Source organism: Mastigoproctus giganteus, chromosome 3, assembly GCF_048544385.1.
Source record: "Mastigoproctus giganteus isolate SK-2022 chromosome 3, ASM4854438v1, whole genome shotgun sequence".
Taxonomy (NCBI): Eukaryota; Metazoa; Arthropoda; class Arachnida; order Uropygi; family Thelyphonidae; genus Mastigoproctus; species Mastigoproctus giganteus.
Window position 1 is genome coordinate 248,401,866 of NC_143577.1, and position 18,096 is coordinate 248,419,961.

At 37.3% G+C, this 18,096-nt stretch overlaps 1 protein-coding gene across 4 annotated transcripts in view; it reads right to left on the reverse strand.

Moving 5' to 3' along the window:
- The window catches only part of su(w[a]) (suppressor of white-apricot), a 158,599-nt gene that overhangs the window by 91,921 nt on the left and 48,582 nt on the right, over positions 1–18,096 (reverse strand). For all 4 annotated transcript variants that reach the window (XM_090369770.1, XM_090369768.1, XM_090369771.1 and 1 more), the window contains 2 exons: positions 9,019–9,086; positions 2,917–3,130 (listed from right to left, as the gene is read on the reverse strand). In XM_090369770.1, the coding sequence (XP_090225896.1) occupies positions 2,917–3,130; positions 9,019–9,086 (282 nt within the window). The remainder of the gene's footprint in view (positions 1–2,916; positions 3,131–9,018; positions 9,087–18,096) is intronic.

Genomic DNA, 18,096 nt, shown 5'->3' on the forward strand with positions numbered 1-18,096 from the left:
GACATTCTGTTTCTGCTGCATGCCTTTCCTATTGATATTTCCATGAACACTGTTCTGAATTGGCTTCTATAATTTCCTCCTCCCCCTCTCTCTCTCTCTAACCAGTCTGAACAAATGCTGCAACTAGTCAGCATCCCTTTATTATCCCATTTCAAACTCACAGAACCAACTTTTTATTCTTCTTCATTTATTCCTTCAACTTCGGTTTTCTGGAACAATCTCCCTTCACATGCAAATCCTGAAAATTACGATCCACAGAAAGTCAAGCCAGTAATGTCAACAACTTTCATCTTTTCGACTTTCAATCCCTGCATGTAACTAAGTGCTATAGCATCTAATGCCTTTTGTATTTGGGGTTTTCATAAAAAAAAAAGAACCAAAAAGAATAGTATAATATTATTATATTATGTTAAATATCCATTATTACAAGTAATAAAAAATGGACTTTTAACAAGACTGCTAAGTGAGCATTATTTAATATACTGTCAATTTAATGATATTAAACATGGCAAAATTCTACAGTAACAGACAGTAAAATTCATATTAACACGTTTGCTGTCTCAACGCATAAGTGCATTCAAAATGCACCCTAGCAGTGTGCTGTAATGAGCAGTCATTCCTTAATTTTTGACATAGTCAAAGTTGATTTAATGAAATTCTGAGGGTACTATCCCAGATGTGAAAACATGGAAGAATAAATTTATGATCTGAGCAACTGTCTAGTAGTGGTGCCACGTAATTTGGGTTTAAGTTACTTAAACTTATTATTATTTTTTAATTTATATGTTTATTTTATTATAAAAAGGTGTACAGTATCTTTTTAATTTTGTGGTGATCTATAATTGATGTTTACTTAGTACCTCTGTATAAAGAATAAAATTATATACCGTATATATATAATTTGTATTAAAAAATGTAATTTTTATAATTATATTATTGTAATAAATAATATCATATAACATATATATATACAGAGAGAGAAAGAGAATCGGATCTAACAGGCAGAAAATTTGAGTAGTAATTTATTTTATTTTGCCGCAAAATAAAATAAATTACTTAGGTGTGCCGTTATTAAAAAAATTTGAAAACGCTGGTCTAGTAGATAAGTAATGCTTAAAAAATATAAATAAATAATATTTTTTTTCAACACAAGAGGAAATAAATGGTGTCTACCATATGTTTAAGCCAAAGAACGGTTAGAAGTTAGAGTTTATCCCCGGTAAAGATACATATTTTTTTTAGAAAATGTTATTGAAAAATATGGGAATAGCAGATTCTTTACCGTGAGAATAAGACAATAACTGGGTTTTAAAAGAATTGAAGCTGACTAAGATTTCTACCCACCCCACAACTGGAGAATTAACTGAAGGAACTGGTGGTAGAAATTTGAAAAGTTGTGTGGCTGTTTGTGCAGAGTAGGGTCCATACAATCAGAAGGTGAAATGGAGTATACTGTCATCAGTAAAATTATGAACAGGATTTTTGGTAACCAGGAGTTAACACACAGAAGGAAAAGAGTGGGTGAAAGAAAAGGGCCCTGGGAAAAATCCAGTATTAAAATGCTACGTAATTACAACTGAATGTCTTAAGCAAATCATAACTGATTCTCACTACTAAGTTTGGAAAAAGAACTAAGTTTAAAACATTCACATCTCAAAATTTCATATACAAGTACTGGGTGGTTATAAAATAACTTTCCCCATTCAGGATACCATACTGTAACCTAAGTGTCAAAACGGTTACAGATAGCGCTGCGAAAATTGGTGGGTATGTCATTTAGGGAAGCGATTTGTAGAAGAAGAAAAAAAATAGTTCAAATTTCTGCCACCAGGGGGAAATTGGCACTGTAAGCATGAGATGGAATACTTAACTTACGATTAGATTTTAATATCAGAATTTAGAAATCTACAGATATTGTTCTATGTGCTTTTCCTTCACTTGAGATGACATTCTGAAAACGGAGGACTGCATGTGAGACAGTTTCACATAGCATCTCATTGGGGATGTTGGCTACATGCTGTTTAATGCTTGCTTTCAAATCGACAAGCATCTGCATGCCGCCACGGTAAACTCTGTCTTTCAGGTATCCCCATAGCCAGCCTGCGGAAAGTCACTAGAAATGATGCAATCATTTCCGTCAATGTTGAACGGAGCAGTTCCTTCACTTGTCGACTTGGGGAGGGGCATATCTTGCATGAATACTGTGGTCTCCAAGCATTGCCTTTCTTGCAGAGCAGGAATAATGTGCTCTCTTAGAAGAGCGCAGTATCGTGCACTAGTTACTGTACACCTTACGGGGCCATGAGGTGTAAACTCTTCAAAGAAAAATCATCCGATTATAAACTCTGCTGTGAATCCACACCATACTGTAACGTATGGACTTTGTAGTGGTCTTTCATGCACAGCAGATGGACGAGAAGTTCCCCATATTCGGCAGTTTTGTGCATTTGTGCAGTCCCACGAAGAGTGAAATGTGCCTCATCAGACCACAAGATCATTCAAGCCCATGTATCATCAAGTTCCATATAAGCCAGAAATTGTAGAGCAAAGTCTATTCATTGTTGCTGATCACAAGACTTTAGTTCTTGCACTATGTGAATCTTGTATGGGAACCAGCGTACAATTATTCAAAGCACTTTATGTACAGTAGGCCAAGGGAGGTTCAAGTCTCTTGACACACCTCTGATGTGTCAAGGGACTTAGAATGTGATGCACTCCTATGAGTGCATCACATTCTAAACTATTTATTTTAATGTTATTAAAAACAATAAGCCATGCAGCATATGTCTCATTAAGTCTGTGGGCAGGATAAATGCCATGTTCCAGTCATTTAAAAATTGTGATCAGAGTAGTGAACTGTAATTAAGGTACCAGTATAAGGTTTACAAAAGGCGATTTCAATTTAAATATACTTACCTTTGGGCTTGGAAGGCTGTGGCTTAAATCGGCCTGACTTAATGCTTTTAACGAGATGTTTATAATATGGATTTAAGGGATCATCAAATGAAAGAAAGTTAAACTGAGGATTAGAAGATTGCTTCATTTTAATTATTATTTCCATTTGGCCACCATGTTGACTGACAAAAACAGCTGTTTTCTCTATAATAGTATGAATTTTCATTGTTGAAGGCTATAATAATAATAAATAAATAAATAAATAATTACTGAAAGAGTAACATGAAGTTTTTCTATTACTTCTAACAAGATGAAATCGAAATACAAGCCTTTACTTGATCTTAAATTATGATATTGTTTAGTGCAATGACATCATTACTACATAATTTAATTTTAAAACAAACAGAAGTTTGTACATTAGGCATCATTATTATAACATCTCATATTCTGAAATCCTTTGCAGTGAGTTGCCTTCCCTTTATACTTGGAATAAAGTACACATCCCCATTAGAAGACTGCTGTTACTTATTCTCAGTTAAGTAGTACCACCCCCATGGCACAATTTTAAAGCTATTTAGCCCCTCACTGGTAAACAGGTACATACCCCCCCTCACCAACAAGCGGCAGCATAAGAGTTGACTAATTGTTATTTATTCACACAATATGAGAGATGTCAAAAAGAGTACTTCTTGGACCAGTGTTTCTCAACCTGTGTCCCCCGAGTATGCTTCAGGTGTGCCATGGAAAATGCAAATAAAAAAATTAATAACTCCAAGTTTTATAATAAAAATTAATTCATATAAAACTGGCTTCACTTCCTTGGATTTTATGTGTTTCTTAACTAATAGCATAACCCCTCCTCCCTTCCTATCCTTTCTGTAGACGTTGTACTCCCCAAATTCCAGTTCTGCATTCCTTATATCTGTGTGACACCACGTCTCTGATATCCCAACAATATCTGCCTTTGATGTGTGAGCAATACCTCAAATTCATCAAATTTATTTACCAAACTCCTAGCATTGGTGTACACGCAAGTATACATGCACCTGTTCCTATTCTTAGCTACCCTAACACAACTCATGTGTTTACTTGTACCGCAATGACTCCCAGCAGTCTCTGAAATATCCTGCATCTTGTTTTCCAGGCTGCTGCTCATTCCAATAGAAGCAGTGCAAGAATCACTTTCACCTCTGCCAGTGGCTACTGTTAATCTATTAGTCCTTGTATCCCCCCAAGCTAGCAGTTTTCCAACCCGCCTAACACTGCCTCGATAGCATCAGCAAATATTCTTGCACCTTTTCTATTTAAGTGTATCCCATTCCTGTAGAAGCAGTCTCTCCTGTTAATTTGCTGTAAACAAAAAAAAAAAAAAAAAAAAAGAGAGATATGGTTAGCTCCCTCAAAATGATAATGTGCCATATCACACATCACTTGCACTCTGGCAATTTCTGATTGACAAAAAACATTCCTGTTATGCTGCATCCACATTATTTGACTGACTTGGAACTATGCTACTTGGCTATTCTCAAAATTAAAACGACACAAAAGGAAAATGATTTGAGTGCTTAAGAAATCCAAACAAACATGGCGGACCACCTAAACATTCACCAAAGAAGACTTCCAAAAAATGTTTTGATTAGTGGTGGGGAAGAGAGAACGTGTAACTGCAGGATATTATATTAAAGAATATTAACAATATAAACATTTATCACTGAATAAAATTAATTTATTTTCTGCAACACTGAACTTCTTGATCAAATCTTCCATGTATGCATGGCACACTAATAGTGTACATATTGTAAAGATTATTTTGATATAAGTTTTTTTCCAGTAATAGTTTGTTTGTTATTTGGTTTTTAAGAACATTAGCAACTAAGGCCATATTGCTCCAGAGATATGCGGTGGTCATTCCCTGACCTTTCTGCATCCTCCACATTTGGTGGTCACGGGCTCGAACCCCGGTCTAATCAAGAAGCGTGTGCTACAGCACCGCTGCTCCAGGCCACCTGGCCCGGAGCAGCGGTGTGGGCCACCTGGCTATGGAGGCACCTAATAGTTTGTAAATTTAATTTCTATAATATTATAAATATAATTTTTTTAAAAGTTATTTTCTGTGATATTTAGTAAATTTAACAATGGTTGTAACAAGATGCACCTTGAACACTTGGTCAGAGTGTATCATGAAATAGCCAATGGCAATTTCCAGGTGAACCATGATTTCATCTTTTACAGAACCTGTGGCATGTACTCAAAGGTCAGCTTAGTGGATAATCATTACTAACCACCATTGTACGGAGTGTACTGATCTAAAGTTAAAATTTGGTGCATTGCTAGAAGAATTTTAATCACTGAAAAAACAGGTACTTGCCCTCGAGAAAAATGTAACTGGGAGCATGTCAGGGATGCAAGACTCTAGTAACCTACTGAGTGATGCACTAGTGATTTGGGCCCCAGAACAAAATAACCAAGTGCAAACTGCTCTGGTTCAAAAGGACTTAGTTCTATTAGGAGAATACAGGTATTTTTTTGTAATAAGAATAGATGGACTAGAAACAGAGTATGTCTGACAGGAGCAACAATTAATGATGTCACCAACAGATTGCAGATTTTAATTGGGGGGGGGGGGGTGATAAGAGAATGTTGTTATTCATGTGGAGACTAATGATATTAAACAAAAATGATCTCATGATTTGTTAGACAAACATAGGATCATACTCAAGAAATGCTGCGAGTTAGGTCAGAATGTGCGCCTGCAATTCTGCCCAGGCACAATAGGAGGGATTATATGTGGCAAGCCTTGTGGATTAGCTCAAGACTTAAAGGATTCTGAAGGCTTTTGGGGGGAAAAATTTTTTTTATCAGCTTGGCCCACACTTGTAGGTAGAAGGAATCTGTTTGGTATAAATGGGATACATTTAAACGAAAGCGGTGCAAGGGTTTTTGCAGTATTACTGAGGATACCTTAAGGGTTCAGGAAAACTACTAGTTTGGGGGGACAAGAGTAATATAGATACGCATTTATCTAATGATATTGGTCAAAGTAACACTTCCATATACCTCAATAGTTCTTGTTTTTTAATGCAATAGATCATATTAGTAAGATGTTCTGAGAGTAGAAACGTTTCAAATAAGTGGGTAGCAAGCTTACATAACTTCACGGTGTGTGTGTGTGTGTGTGTGTGTGTGTGTAAGGTTAGTTAACTATACAAGAACACTAAGTCTTAACTGTTTATACAGTAATGTCAGAAGTGTTGTCAATAAAATGCATGAATTCAAACTGCTGGTTACGACAAGTAATGCTGACATAATAGGGCTTGCGGAAAAGTGGTGTTACCTGAAAACAGGGGATAAGTTTCAGTATGGTATGTACAATGTATTTAGGAAGGATAGGGCAGATAGAAGGGGTAATGGGGTCATGCTTCTTATCCAAAGCAGCCTGAGCACGACAAAAGCTTTCTCAGATTCAGACGTTTTGCATGCTAGTATAGAATCTGTATGGTATGAGATAGTTGGAAGGAGAGGTATAACGAGAGTGGGAGTAATCTATAGGCCAGGTGATTGCGAAGATTATGACGACAGCCTCTACATGCAAATGGAATGAGCAAGTAAGTGTGAATGTCTTATTATGGGTGATTTTAATTTGCTTCTGATTGGAGCAAATGGGAAGGAAACTCCACGTGGGGACTAAAATTTTAAATCAACTAGATTATTGCTATTTGTATTAGCATGTCATGGAAACTACTAGGGAAAAAGGATACTCTAGACCTCATCATCACCCATGAACCAGATGACATAATAGGACTGACAGTACAGGAACCAGTTGCAGGAAGAGATCATGGAGTTATAGTGGGAGTAGTTAAATGCAAAGGAATGGGTTATAATTTCAGGAAAGGAACTCACAATGGATTGAGATGCTACATGGCCTCTATTAACTGGGTAGATATCTCAGAGAGAGCAAATACAACTGAATTATGGTATACCTTTAAAACATTAATCACAGAAGCCTTGACTGCTTATATATGATTAAAGGATAATTCCAAGTTGAATGAATAATGAAGTTGTCAGATTACTTAGGCAGAAAAAGATAGCATGGAAAAGTTACAGAGCAATAAAAGTACTGAAGCATATTGATTGATCTGTAACAGTGCCACAGAAAAGGTTTAGGCTGGCAAAGGCAGATTAGAAATCGCTCGTAAAAAGAGCAGAGGGGGGGGAATAAGGAATTCTTCACATATAAATGCAAAGAAGAGAAGGACAAACTAGATCAAACCCTTATGTAACGGACATGGGATAGTATTGTATACCCCAGCTGAAGTTGCAGATGAACTCAACAATTATTTTGCATCGATATTTACAGAAGAAAAACCCTTTATGCCAATGAGAAATTATGGGAGCGAAGTTGAAAAAATGTAATTAACGATGTTGAAATTTCACACGTTTATTTAATGAAAAATCTTTCGAGCCTACAGACCAGTAAGGCTCCTGGCATATACCCTATAATCTTCAGGCAGGTGGCAAGTGAGTGCACTGAACCAGTGAGGCTAATTATGAGAGCATCACTGGACTCGGGATTGATTCGGTTGGATTGGAAAAGTGCCAACATGTCTCCAATACATAAGGGCAGTTCTAAGAGTGAAGTGGGAAATCACTGGCCGTTTAGTCTAACTTCAGTAGTAGGGAAAATCATGGAGACAATGATCAAGGGTGGAATTCAGGATCATTTAGATAGAAATGGAATTCTGAAGAATACTCAGCATGGTTTTGTAAAGGAAAAATCATGTTTAACTAATCTGGTTAGCTATTTTGACAGGGTCACTCAAGAGCTGGACTTGGGAAATAATTTTGACATTGTTTATTTGGATTTCAGCAAAGCATTTGATTCAGTCTCACATGAGTGATTACTTTATAAGCTGGAACAGGTTGGAATCACAGGGAAAATTCTTAGATAGATAGCTGGATGGCTTCAGAACAGGAGGCAGAGGGTTGTGATAAATGGTTATTCCTCAGATTGGGTTGATGTAAGAAGTGGGGTTTCCCAAGGATCAGCATTGGGACCACTGTTGTTTTTGATTTTCATAACATCGATAAAGGAATAGAGGGAGCAATGTCTAAATTTGCAGATGTAAAGACTGGTAGAGTAGTTAATGATCACCGCCAAGTAGAGCTTCTTCAGGGTGATCTAAATAGACTTCTGGGATGGTCAGAAAAATGGCAGATATGTTTTAATCCGGAAAAGTGTAAGGTACTACACCTGGGGAACAGTAACCCCAAAATAACTTATACACTTGGCAGAGTTGAACTAAAGCCAGTAGTGGAGGAATGGGACTTAGGTGTTACGATACGGTCAGACATGAAGTTCTCTGAGCATTGTAGACTGTTGCAAGGAAGGCCCATGGTATCCTATCAATGATTTATCAAACAATTGCTAGTAGAGATAAGGACATAATAATCCCATTATATAAGGCTATTGTAAGACCATACTTGGAATACTGTGTTCATGTATGGAGACCACACCTAAAGAAAGAAAGACATTGTGCTTGTTGAAAGGGTCCAAAGACAGGTAACTCGCCTGGTGAGGTCAACAAAAGGGCATCATATGAGGAAATACTTTGAATATGTGGGTTGCAGAGCTTGGAAACTAGGCACCTCAGAGGAGACTTGATTGAGGTGTTTAAGGCTCTGAGAAGCATAAATAAAATGAATGAGGACGAAATTTTCATGGTTATAAATGATTCTAGAACTGGGGGCCATAAATTCAAGCTATGGGGGAAATGTTTAGAATGGATTGCATTAAGTTTTATTTTAGCCAGTAAGTTAGAAATTACTGGAATAAGTTACCTACATCAGTGGTTGAAGCTGACAGTTTGGGAGATTCAAAAGTCAGCTGGATAGTTACCTATGGGGGGGGGGAGTGAAATGCATAGGTTGTCTATTTCCTTTGCTTTTATCATTTATTTTATTTTATTATTAGTTCACTTTTTTTTTTTTCTTTTTTTTTTTTTGGCTGGTGCAGCACAAGCCTTAGGCTTCCTTACACCATATGGTCATTACTAACACTAATATTATTAAAAAAAAAACAACAAAAAAAAACCGTACATGTTTAAAGTTAAAACTACAACTTACAAGTAATAATCCAGTGGGAACTTGAAGTCCAGGTGGTAACTGATAAGGCTCATTATCGAATTCTTCAGCTAAAAGAAAGAAATTATCATTAATACAACTAATTTTAACTTGAAATAACAAACATCTTTTGACAACTTGATATCAAATAAGATTATCACCAACCTTTTTAGAATGCATGGTAACTAAAATATTTTCATTCTTTAATGAAATGTTATACAGAATCTTTAAAAGCAGTAATAATCGAGTATTATTTTAGAAATTTAAATTACTGTAAAAATAAATAAAAATATCAATTAAATGTTGTAAAAAGATGTTTGAAACAGCCCTCTGTTGGTCTCTAATCAGGCTTTGGCTCTACATTCAACAATTGTCGACACACTCTGAAGTTTATTTTCATATATTTATTTTCATATGTTTCAACAAAACATGGCAATCATGTTTTGTTGAAGTCACTGCACTATCTTTGGCTTGTTCACATATCAATGGCTTTTTTTTTGTGTGTTTTCTTATAATAAGAATTCAAAAGAAAACCATCTACTATGGTTGTTGTTGTTGTCGTGTTTAACAACACATAGGCTGCTAGGGCCATATTGTGTCTTTCTAATGGTAAATATGAAATATTAGCTTCATTGTGATAACTATATTTTATGATATATTCCTATACGATTTAGGAAAGTAAATAGTTCTTTTTGATTAAAATCATCTCCCAGAATCTGTAATAAATTTATTGAAGACTGCGTATTAGAAATTGACTTAAAGATATCTAAGCGGATGGTTTGAAAGTGGGGACAGTCCACTAACAAATGTCGAATGGTCAGTTGTACTTGACATGATGTACATTGGGGAGCGCTGTCATTAGTTAACAGATACAGGTGAGTGAGGTGAGTATGCCCGATTCTTAGCCTTCTTAAAATTATTTCATCTCGCCTGTTTTTTCTGAAGCTGGATTGCCACAGCTTTGGTTCCGGTTTTATTTGGTGGAGTTTATTTCCTGGATAACCTTTCCAGATTAATGACCAGCTGTTATAACATGCTTTACGGATAATGTGTTTGTAATCTGTATATGGAACTTGAAAAGTCTGCGAAATAGTGGTTTCTGGTTGTTTGGCTGCATGATCTGCTCTTTCATTGCCGGCTATTCCAGAATGTCCACAGCATCTACTATGGTAGGCAGAGCATCTATCCAATGTGGTTGGCAATCACAGAGTATGGATGCTCTTGCTAATGATTTGATCTCCAAAGAAATAATCCTATATTGCACTTGATAATTGGCTCCAAGATTTTTTTTCTATCACTAAAGCCAGACTGGCTGATCGGCAGTTATCCACTTGATATCTAGAACTGATTTTATGTATTGGTGATAATTGTTACATCCCAATCCAAGGAAATCCACCCCCCCCAGAGTCCAATGATGCTCTCATAATTAACTTTAATGGCTCAATGCACTCCCTTAAGAGCTGTCTCCCTCAAAATTACTGGGTATATAACACCAACTCCTGGAGCCTTACACATCTTTACAGATCAGCCCCTTGCCATCTAAACAGCACTGCACACGCTCTATTTTCTCGAGCCTGGAGGCATTCCAGCTCAGAGGAAGCTAGGTGCACCGAGATTTCCAGAATAAAAGCTGACCTAGTCAATTGTGGGTACCCAACCCATGTATTAGACAGATGCTTGCTACAAGCACAAGAACTTACGACTCATCCGAAGCCATTGCCCCCATGTGACAGTATGCCCACTGCCTACATTCCTTACTATCCGGGCACGTCGGACTGGATTTCTAAGATCCTATGTAAGTACAGCACAAAATGCGTACAACTCCCTGGTAGGAGCTTATGTTCTCTGGTCTCGAACGTAAAAACTCCCATCGGCCTTCTCTTATGCTGTGGAATAATATACCTCGTAACTTGCCATGATTGTGGCAGTTGCTATATAGGGGAGAGCTCAAGATGCTTTCAGGATCGCCTCGCAGAGCATGACAGATCGATTCGCCTAGGTGACACTGATCAGTCCGCAATCGCAGAACATTTCCAGTCAACCCATCATGACCTTAACCCCAGAAGCAATTGTGAGGTGATCGACCAATCTCAGCACTACCGCCACTGCTTTTAGCTAGAATTGTTAAATATATTGAGCTGTCCAAAAGCTTGAAATTGCTGCAAGGGTACAAGGCTACACCCCCATCTTTGAATCAACAGTTTTGAAACTCGACAAATGCTGGCAGCTATCCCATACACGCCTGTGCACCAACAATGAACACTGATCTAATGAACGAATGTTGAACAATCTCGCGACCATGTGCACAACTCATTTAGTATTTATTTTATTCTATCTCTAACATCTGTATTTTGTTAGTATTCTGTATGCATTTATTCACTTGCTGAAGAGGTTCATTTACCCTGAAAGCTATGAATTAGTCTAAACTTACTTAGTTATTAAAAATCTAGTTATTGTCTCTACTGGATGTGCTGTATTATTATTATTATCTTAAACAATCATCAAGTTAATTTCAAAAATTTTGTTCCCCATGGTGAATTCACCTACCACTTGCTCCAATCAATTAGGGGTAAACTGAAATCATCCATCATAAGACACTCGCACCTGCTTGCCCATTCCATTTATATATGCAGGCTCTCACCATAATCTTCACAATCTTCTGGTCTGTAGATTAATTCTACTCTCATTACACTTTTGCTTTCAACTAACTCACACCACACAGATTCTATACTAGCATGCATAACTTCTGAGTCTGAAAAACTTTTTATCATGCTCAGGTTGCTTTTGATAAGAAGTATGACCCAACCACCACTTCTATTTTCCTTAAATACATTGTATATACCATAGCAAAACTTATCATTCCCTATTTCCAGGTAGTGTCACATTACTCTATTATGTCAGTGTTAGTTGCCCTAATCAGAATTTCTAATTCGCTCATTTTACTAATGATACTTCTGATATTACTGTATACATAGCTAAGACTAGGTGTTCTTGTATTGTTTTATATCCTGACACACATGCACGCAAGCAGTTGCAAAAAGTGCTTTTAATTCAAAAACATAATACACAGTCAATTTTGGTTTGTATGACAGCCTCAATCCTCCTGGGTATATTTTCTACCAACTTCCAGTAAGTGTCTGCTGGAATATGGCTAAAACAGCCCAGTCTAATGGAACAATTCATTCCACAGTTGTTCAATGGGGGTTAAGGAGTAGGGTTTCAGCCAGATGGTGCAACTCTGACATTACTGACCAGAATGAAATGTGCTATAGATGTGGGACACTGCCACACAGATGCTAGCAGGGTCATATCCATAGTACTGCCACTAAAATGATCCAACCTAAAATGATCACAGAATTCAGGGTTTCAGGCACCAACAGACCAAGCCCAAGCCAACTGAAACAGCTCCATACCATTAGACCCCCTGCTCAAAAAGTTGTGTAAAGCATACTTTAGTGAGAATTGCAATACACACAGTGTGAGTTAGATCTAATCACCAGATTAAGGTAATTATATCAATACAGAAATTTAAAAACAATCAGAAATACAGATATGGTGGCCCCTAGATTAATAATTGTAAACAGTTCCATGAAAATTGCTGTAAACTGAAATTATCATTAATTGAGTACATGAAATGTGTTAAAGGCATAAGATGGTACCTTCTATGCCAAATACAATCAAAAGCTTTGAAATGTCAAGAGCAACTGCTTGAGTTTCATCAAACTTTTCCACTGAATTTGTCCATAAGCCAGTTGGCAGTTAACAGATAAACCAGTTCAGGAGCTGGCAGTTAATGAATAAGCCAGTTAACAGATTTCTCCATTACTTTAGAAAGAGCAGAAGTGCAATGGGATGATAATTGGATAAGAGGGATTTTTCACCCTTTTTAGGAACTTGTTGTATATGAACAAATTTCCAAGCAGAAGAAAAAACAACAGTGGAATAAGAAAGTGTAAAAAGGCAAAAAAAAAAAAAAACGGGAGTAAACTCAGTAGTATAGGTTTTGATTTGGTCGGTTGGCTGATTTAGAGATTTCTTAGGCGCATCGGCAACTATAGCCATAGTGCGCCATACATATGGTAAGAATTTATGCTATTTCCTGTGAGATAGAGATAATTGTAAAAAAATAGTACTAGCAAGTTAGTTTTTTATCCAATTAAAGGAGGTGGTATACATTAATCATTTTGAGAAAGGTAAAAATGCTTGAGACATTTGTTTTATTGCCTAAAAGTGAAGTAAGTGAAAGAGGGTCTTCTGTTGTGACTGGAGTGAAAAGATTTTAGTGTTCACTTGCATATTTTGGGCAATCAATAAGGATATGTTTTATTGAAAGCACTGTGTTGCAGTGATGGCACTCAGGGGAGATCGCCCCTCTTAATAGATAACTGTGAGTGATATTTGTGTAACCTATTCGTAGGCATGCCAATATTACTTCCTGTTGTCGAACTGAGCTGAAGCTTGAAAGCCATCATTCAAGATTTGGCTTAATACTTCAGAGCTTATTGTTACATTGATTTTTCCATGATAACTGCCAGTGGTACATGCATTTTGCCTGGATTATTGATATATAGTCTTGATATGGGACTTTCCAGTTGTCATCGGGTGGTAAGATGGCCGATTTTGCAGCATTGTCAGCTAATTCATTTCCTGGTATTCCCATATGTCCAGGGATCCAGCAGAGGTGTGTGCTTTTCCCAAGTTCGGATAAAGTATGCAAAGAGGATGTTATTTCCTTTAAGACTGGGTGATATTCATGGTGTTTTTCAGGGCTTGAAGTGCACTTAAAGAATCTGTAAAAATTATACTATTTACAATATCAGAGGACTCGATTAGTTTCAATATGCTTCAGTGCAATCTGAATTGCCATTAGTTCGGCAGAAAATATACTAAACTCATATGGCAATTCACAGGCCAAAGTAATGTTCGGGAAAACTGCGGCAATTCCAACATGGGCCTCATTCTTTGATCCATCTGTAGGCACAACAACGAAGTTGGGGAACTGATCCACTAGTGCATGATAAAGTTGTAAGAAATTTTCTTTATGTAATGTAGATTTATTCCATTGATGGAGGGATAGATTGCACGAAGGCAAAGTAATGTCCCAAGGAACACAGGAAATTGGAAGGGTATCTGCAACATTATTTAAAGACAGATTAAATTCTTCTGAAAGGTATTTTATTCACATACCTAATGGTCGGTTAGAAGAAGGGTGGTTTCGGTATAATATGCTGTGCTGGTTGGTGAAAAGTATCTCCCAATCTAATTTTATATGCATAGCGTAATATAAGTTGTCTTCTGATAGAGAGGGGGGGGGGTTCATGTGCTTCAGCATATAGACTATGTATTGGAGACGTGCAATATGCTCCTATGGCAATGCGTATTGCACTATGATGGATAGGTTCAAGCCAGTGAAGGACACTAGATCTTGCAGAGCTATACACTGGTGCTCCATAGTCAAGCTTTGATCTTATTAAGGCTCTGTATAATCGTAACAAGGTAACTCGATCAGCTCCCCACTTAGTTGCTGAGAGAACTCAGATGATATTTAACTTTGGCTGACAGGAAGTTCTTAGTTTTTTAATATGCTCTAAAAAGGTACGTTTATAGTCCAATGTGATTCCTAAGAACCATATGCTGGGGTGAACAGCTATTGGTTCACCATTCAGTTGTAGTTCCGGATGTGGGTGAAGTTTACATTGGTGGCAAAAATGGATGCACAACATTTTTTGGGGGCAAAGTTGAAAGCCATTAATTTGTGTCCATGAACTGATCTTATTTATTGCCACTTGTAATTGTCTCTCAACAGTATTCATATTTTTCGCATGACATGAAATACTAAGGTCATCTACAAACAGTGCTGTATCAATAGTGTTTGGAAGTTGTTCGGCAATGGTGTTAATTGCAATTATAAAAAGTGTAGCACTGGGTACAGAGCCTTGGGGGACGCCTTGCAAGAATACTTCGGATAACGAAGTTTTGAATCTAACCTGAAAAGTGCGTTTGTACAAGGAGTTTTGTATGAAAATTGGGAGATGACTCCGAAGTCCATGTTGATATAGTTCGCAGAGTATTCCATACATACACATGGAATCGTAAGCCTTACTGATATCAAAGCGTACCATGACATGATGTTCCGATCTAAGGAATGCATTTCAGATGGAGTTCTCAAGCCGTACAAGAATATTTAGTGTTGATCTATTTTGTCGGATACCAAATTTTGCAGCATGTATGAGATTAAAATTTTCTAGGTACCATATCAGATGGCGGTTTACCATCTTTTCAAGAATTTTGCAGAGGCAACTGGTCAAGGCCATGGGTCTATAGTAAATGGAGTTTTTTGGATCTCTACCTGGTTTAAGGAATGCAAGGACTGTAGCATGATGCCATTTTTAGGGAATGTATCCTCTGCCTGTAATGATTCAGAACTTAGTTCTTGTATCATCGAATAGTGAATATTATCTGGTCCTACCGCGCTGTGTCTAGTTGTTGAAACTCTACGCAGTTCATGGATAGTAAATGGTAGGTTATATTGTTCATTCCCTTTTGATGTAAAGTTTAATTTTTGTTTTTCTTTGTTTGTTTTAAATCTTCTGAAGGTTGGGGTGTAACTTTCTGTTGCTGATTTTTTGGCAAAAGTTTTCCCTAAGATATTGGCAATTTGAGCAGGGTCAGAAACGTTCTGTCCCTTCCATTCCATGATAGGCACAGGAGTTGTTTGATATTTACCACTCATTTTATTAATTATTTTCCACATTTTGTGTAGGAGTTTCTTGATTGATGGTCAAAGTAAAGCGAATCCAAGCTGACTTTTTATTACAGCGTCTAACATATCTTGCTCTTGGACATTTAAAATGGATAAGATTAGCTGTTGTTGGACTGCAGCGAAAGATATTCCAGGCTTTACTTTGCTCTTTTTTTTTTTTTTTTTTTTTAGCTGCACAACATTCATCACTCCACCAGAATTTTGGGTGTTTCAGCAATTTTGAAGAGGATTTTGGTATGGTTTTTCCTGCTGCATGTAGTATTGTTTTTGTGACATGTTCAACAGCTTCATCAGTTGAGGATTCTATGATTATATCCGTGTCAAATTTAGCTAGTTTCTTATACGTCTGCCAATCTGCTTTATCAGTGAGCCACTGCGGAATTTTAGTAGGATGATAAGAGGGTTTGTTTAGTAATCCAATTTGTATGGGAAAATGATCACTGTGTAGTGGATCATATGACAGATAGACAAGTCAATTGCAGTATTGGTTCTGGAAGGAAGGTGAATAAATGTAGGTGACCCATCATTTAGGAGGAGAAGGTTGTTATCATAAACATTTTTCAATTACCTTTACTCTTCGTTCAATGGTGTTGTTGCCCCATAGTGTGTGATGTCCATTTAAATCTCCCAGAATGAGGAAAGGTATGGGGAATTGATCTATGAGATTATCTAGATCATTTTGTTGAAAGCTATAACTAGGTGGAATGTACAAGGAGCAAATTGTAATATGGATGTCAGCAGCTATACGGATGGCTACTGCCTCAAGTGGACAATTCAGTAAGGCCTGCTTGGTAGGAACATGCGGGTTCACTAAAACAGCTATACCACCATGTGCAATATTTTGATGGGTCCTATCTTTTCTAAAGATATTATACTGAGACAGTTTTGGTGCATCTTGAGGTTTTAAATATGTCTCTTGAAGGCATATTGGTATTTAGAGGTGAGATCATACAGATCATCAAAATTGGCACAGAAACGACAATTCCACTGAATTATTGTGTTCATTATTAGTTTCTTGTTTGATCAGAACGTTTTCGTGCTGTTGGAGTTCTCTGTTTTTCATTCTTGTTTTTATCTTTTTTTGGAAAGAAAGGCTTTCTAGTGTCCAACGTCTTCTTTGACAAAAATTTCTAGGACACCATAATCTGCAGATTTTTCATTAATATCCATTTCCTCTTGATTTCTGGGAGTTTTGATTTGTTTTTCTTTGCATTCTTGGTCCGGGGAGTGGGGTTTTTCAAGAGGAATAGATATTCGTGTATTGACTGCTTGAGTTTGAGTTGCACTGTACAGAGTCTTGAGGTAATTTGAGAAAGACTCTTTTGGCGGTACTGATAATTCAGTTTGCGTAGCTGTTGTCTGGTATTTTTTCATTATTTGGGCATATGTTGGCCCGTTTGGGTGAGTTGGAGGTGAGATGATTGCATTCTGCATTTTGCACAAGGGGTTCCCTGGCAAGCTGCCTGGGAATGTCCGTACTTCTGACATCGAAATTACCCAAGTGGGTTTGGAATAAATGGTCTGACATTGCATGCCAGATATCTGGCCTTAATGGATGTTGGACGACGCGGAGTGTTAAACGTCAAGATCAGATTACGTGTTGGGGTCAGATTAACATCTTTTCTGGTGGAGATTCTCTTTACTTGAATAACTCCTTGTTCTTTAAGTTCTTCTAGTATCTCCTCCTCGGACACATCTAGTAAATCCCAATCTGAGATCACTCCTTTACAGGTGTTCAGTGATCTATGGGGTGTCACAGTGACTGGTAGTCCAGCAAAGAGTTTAATGTTCAAAAGTCACTCTGAATGTTTAGCGTTAGAGGTCTCAAATGAGAATGTCTCCTGACCGCAGTCTTTTTACAGCCTTGGGAGATCCTGCTCTACTTTCTAATTCCTTTTGGACTCTAAATGGTGAGAGTTTCCCAACTGTGTTTTCGCCAGTTGAGTGAATAATTAAGAAAATTGGACTAGAATAGGTCTCTGTCTGGGTTTTCTGACATTTGGCAGTTCCTGCATTGGAACTGTCTTTCTTTTTGAATGTCTGGGATGCGCATAGGTTTTGAGAACAAGCAGAGAAATACCACCAGGTCCAGGCACTTTCTTGCTTGCCTTCAGTGGTAGTCAAGACTGTTCAAAATTCTTCTGACATCCTTTTGACAGAAGATCACTGGAGGCATTGAATGGAGTGCACTGGGAATGCTAGGACGTTGTTTACCAAGATCATCAATAAAAGAGAAGAAAAGTACGATGCTAGGTTAGCTTTATCTTTGGCCGAGGTGGCAAAAGGACCAATAGATTTTAAAAGAGGTGAGAGTAAGT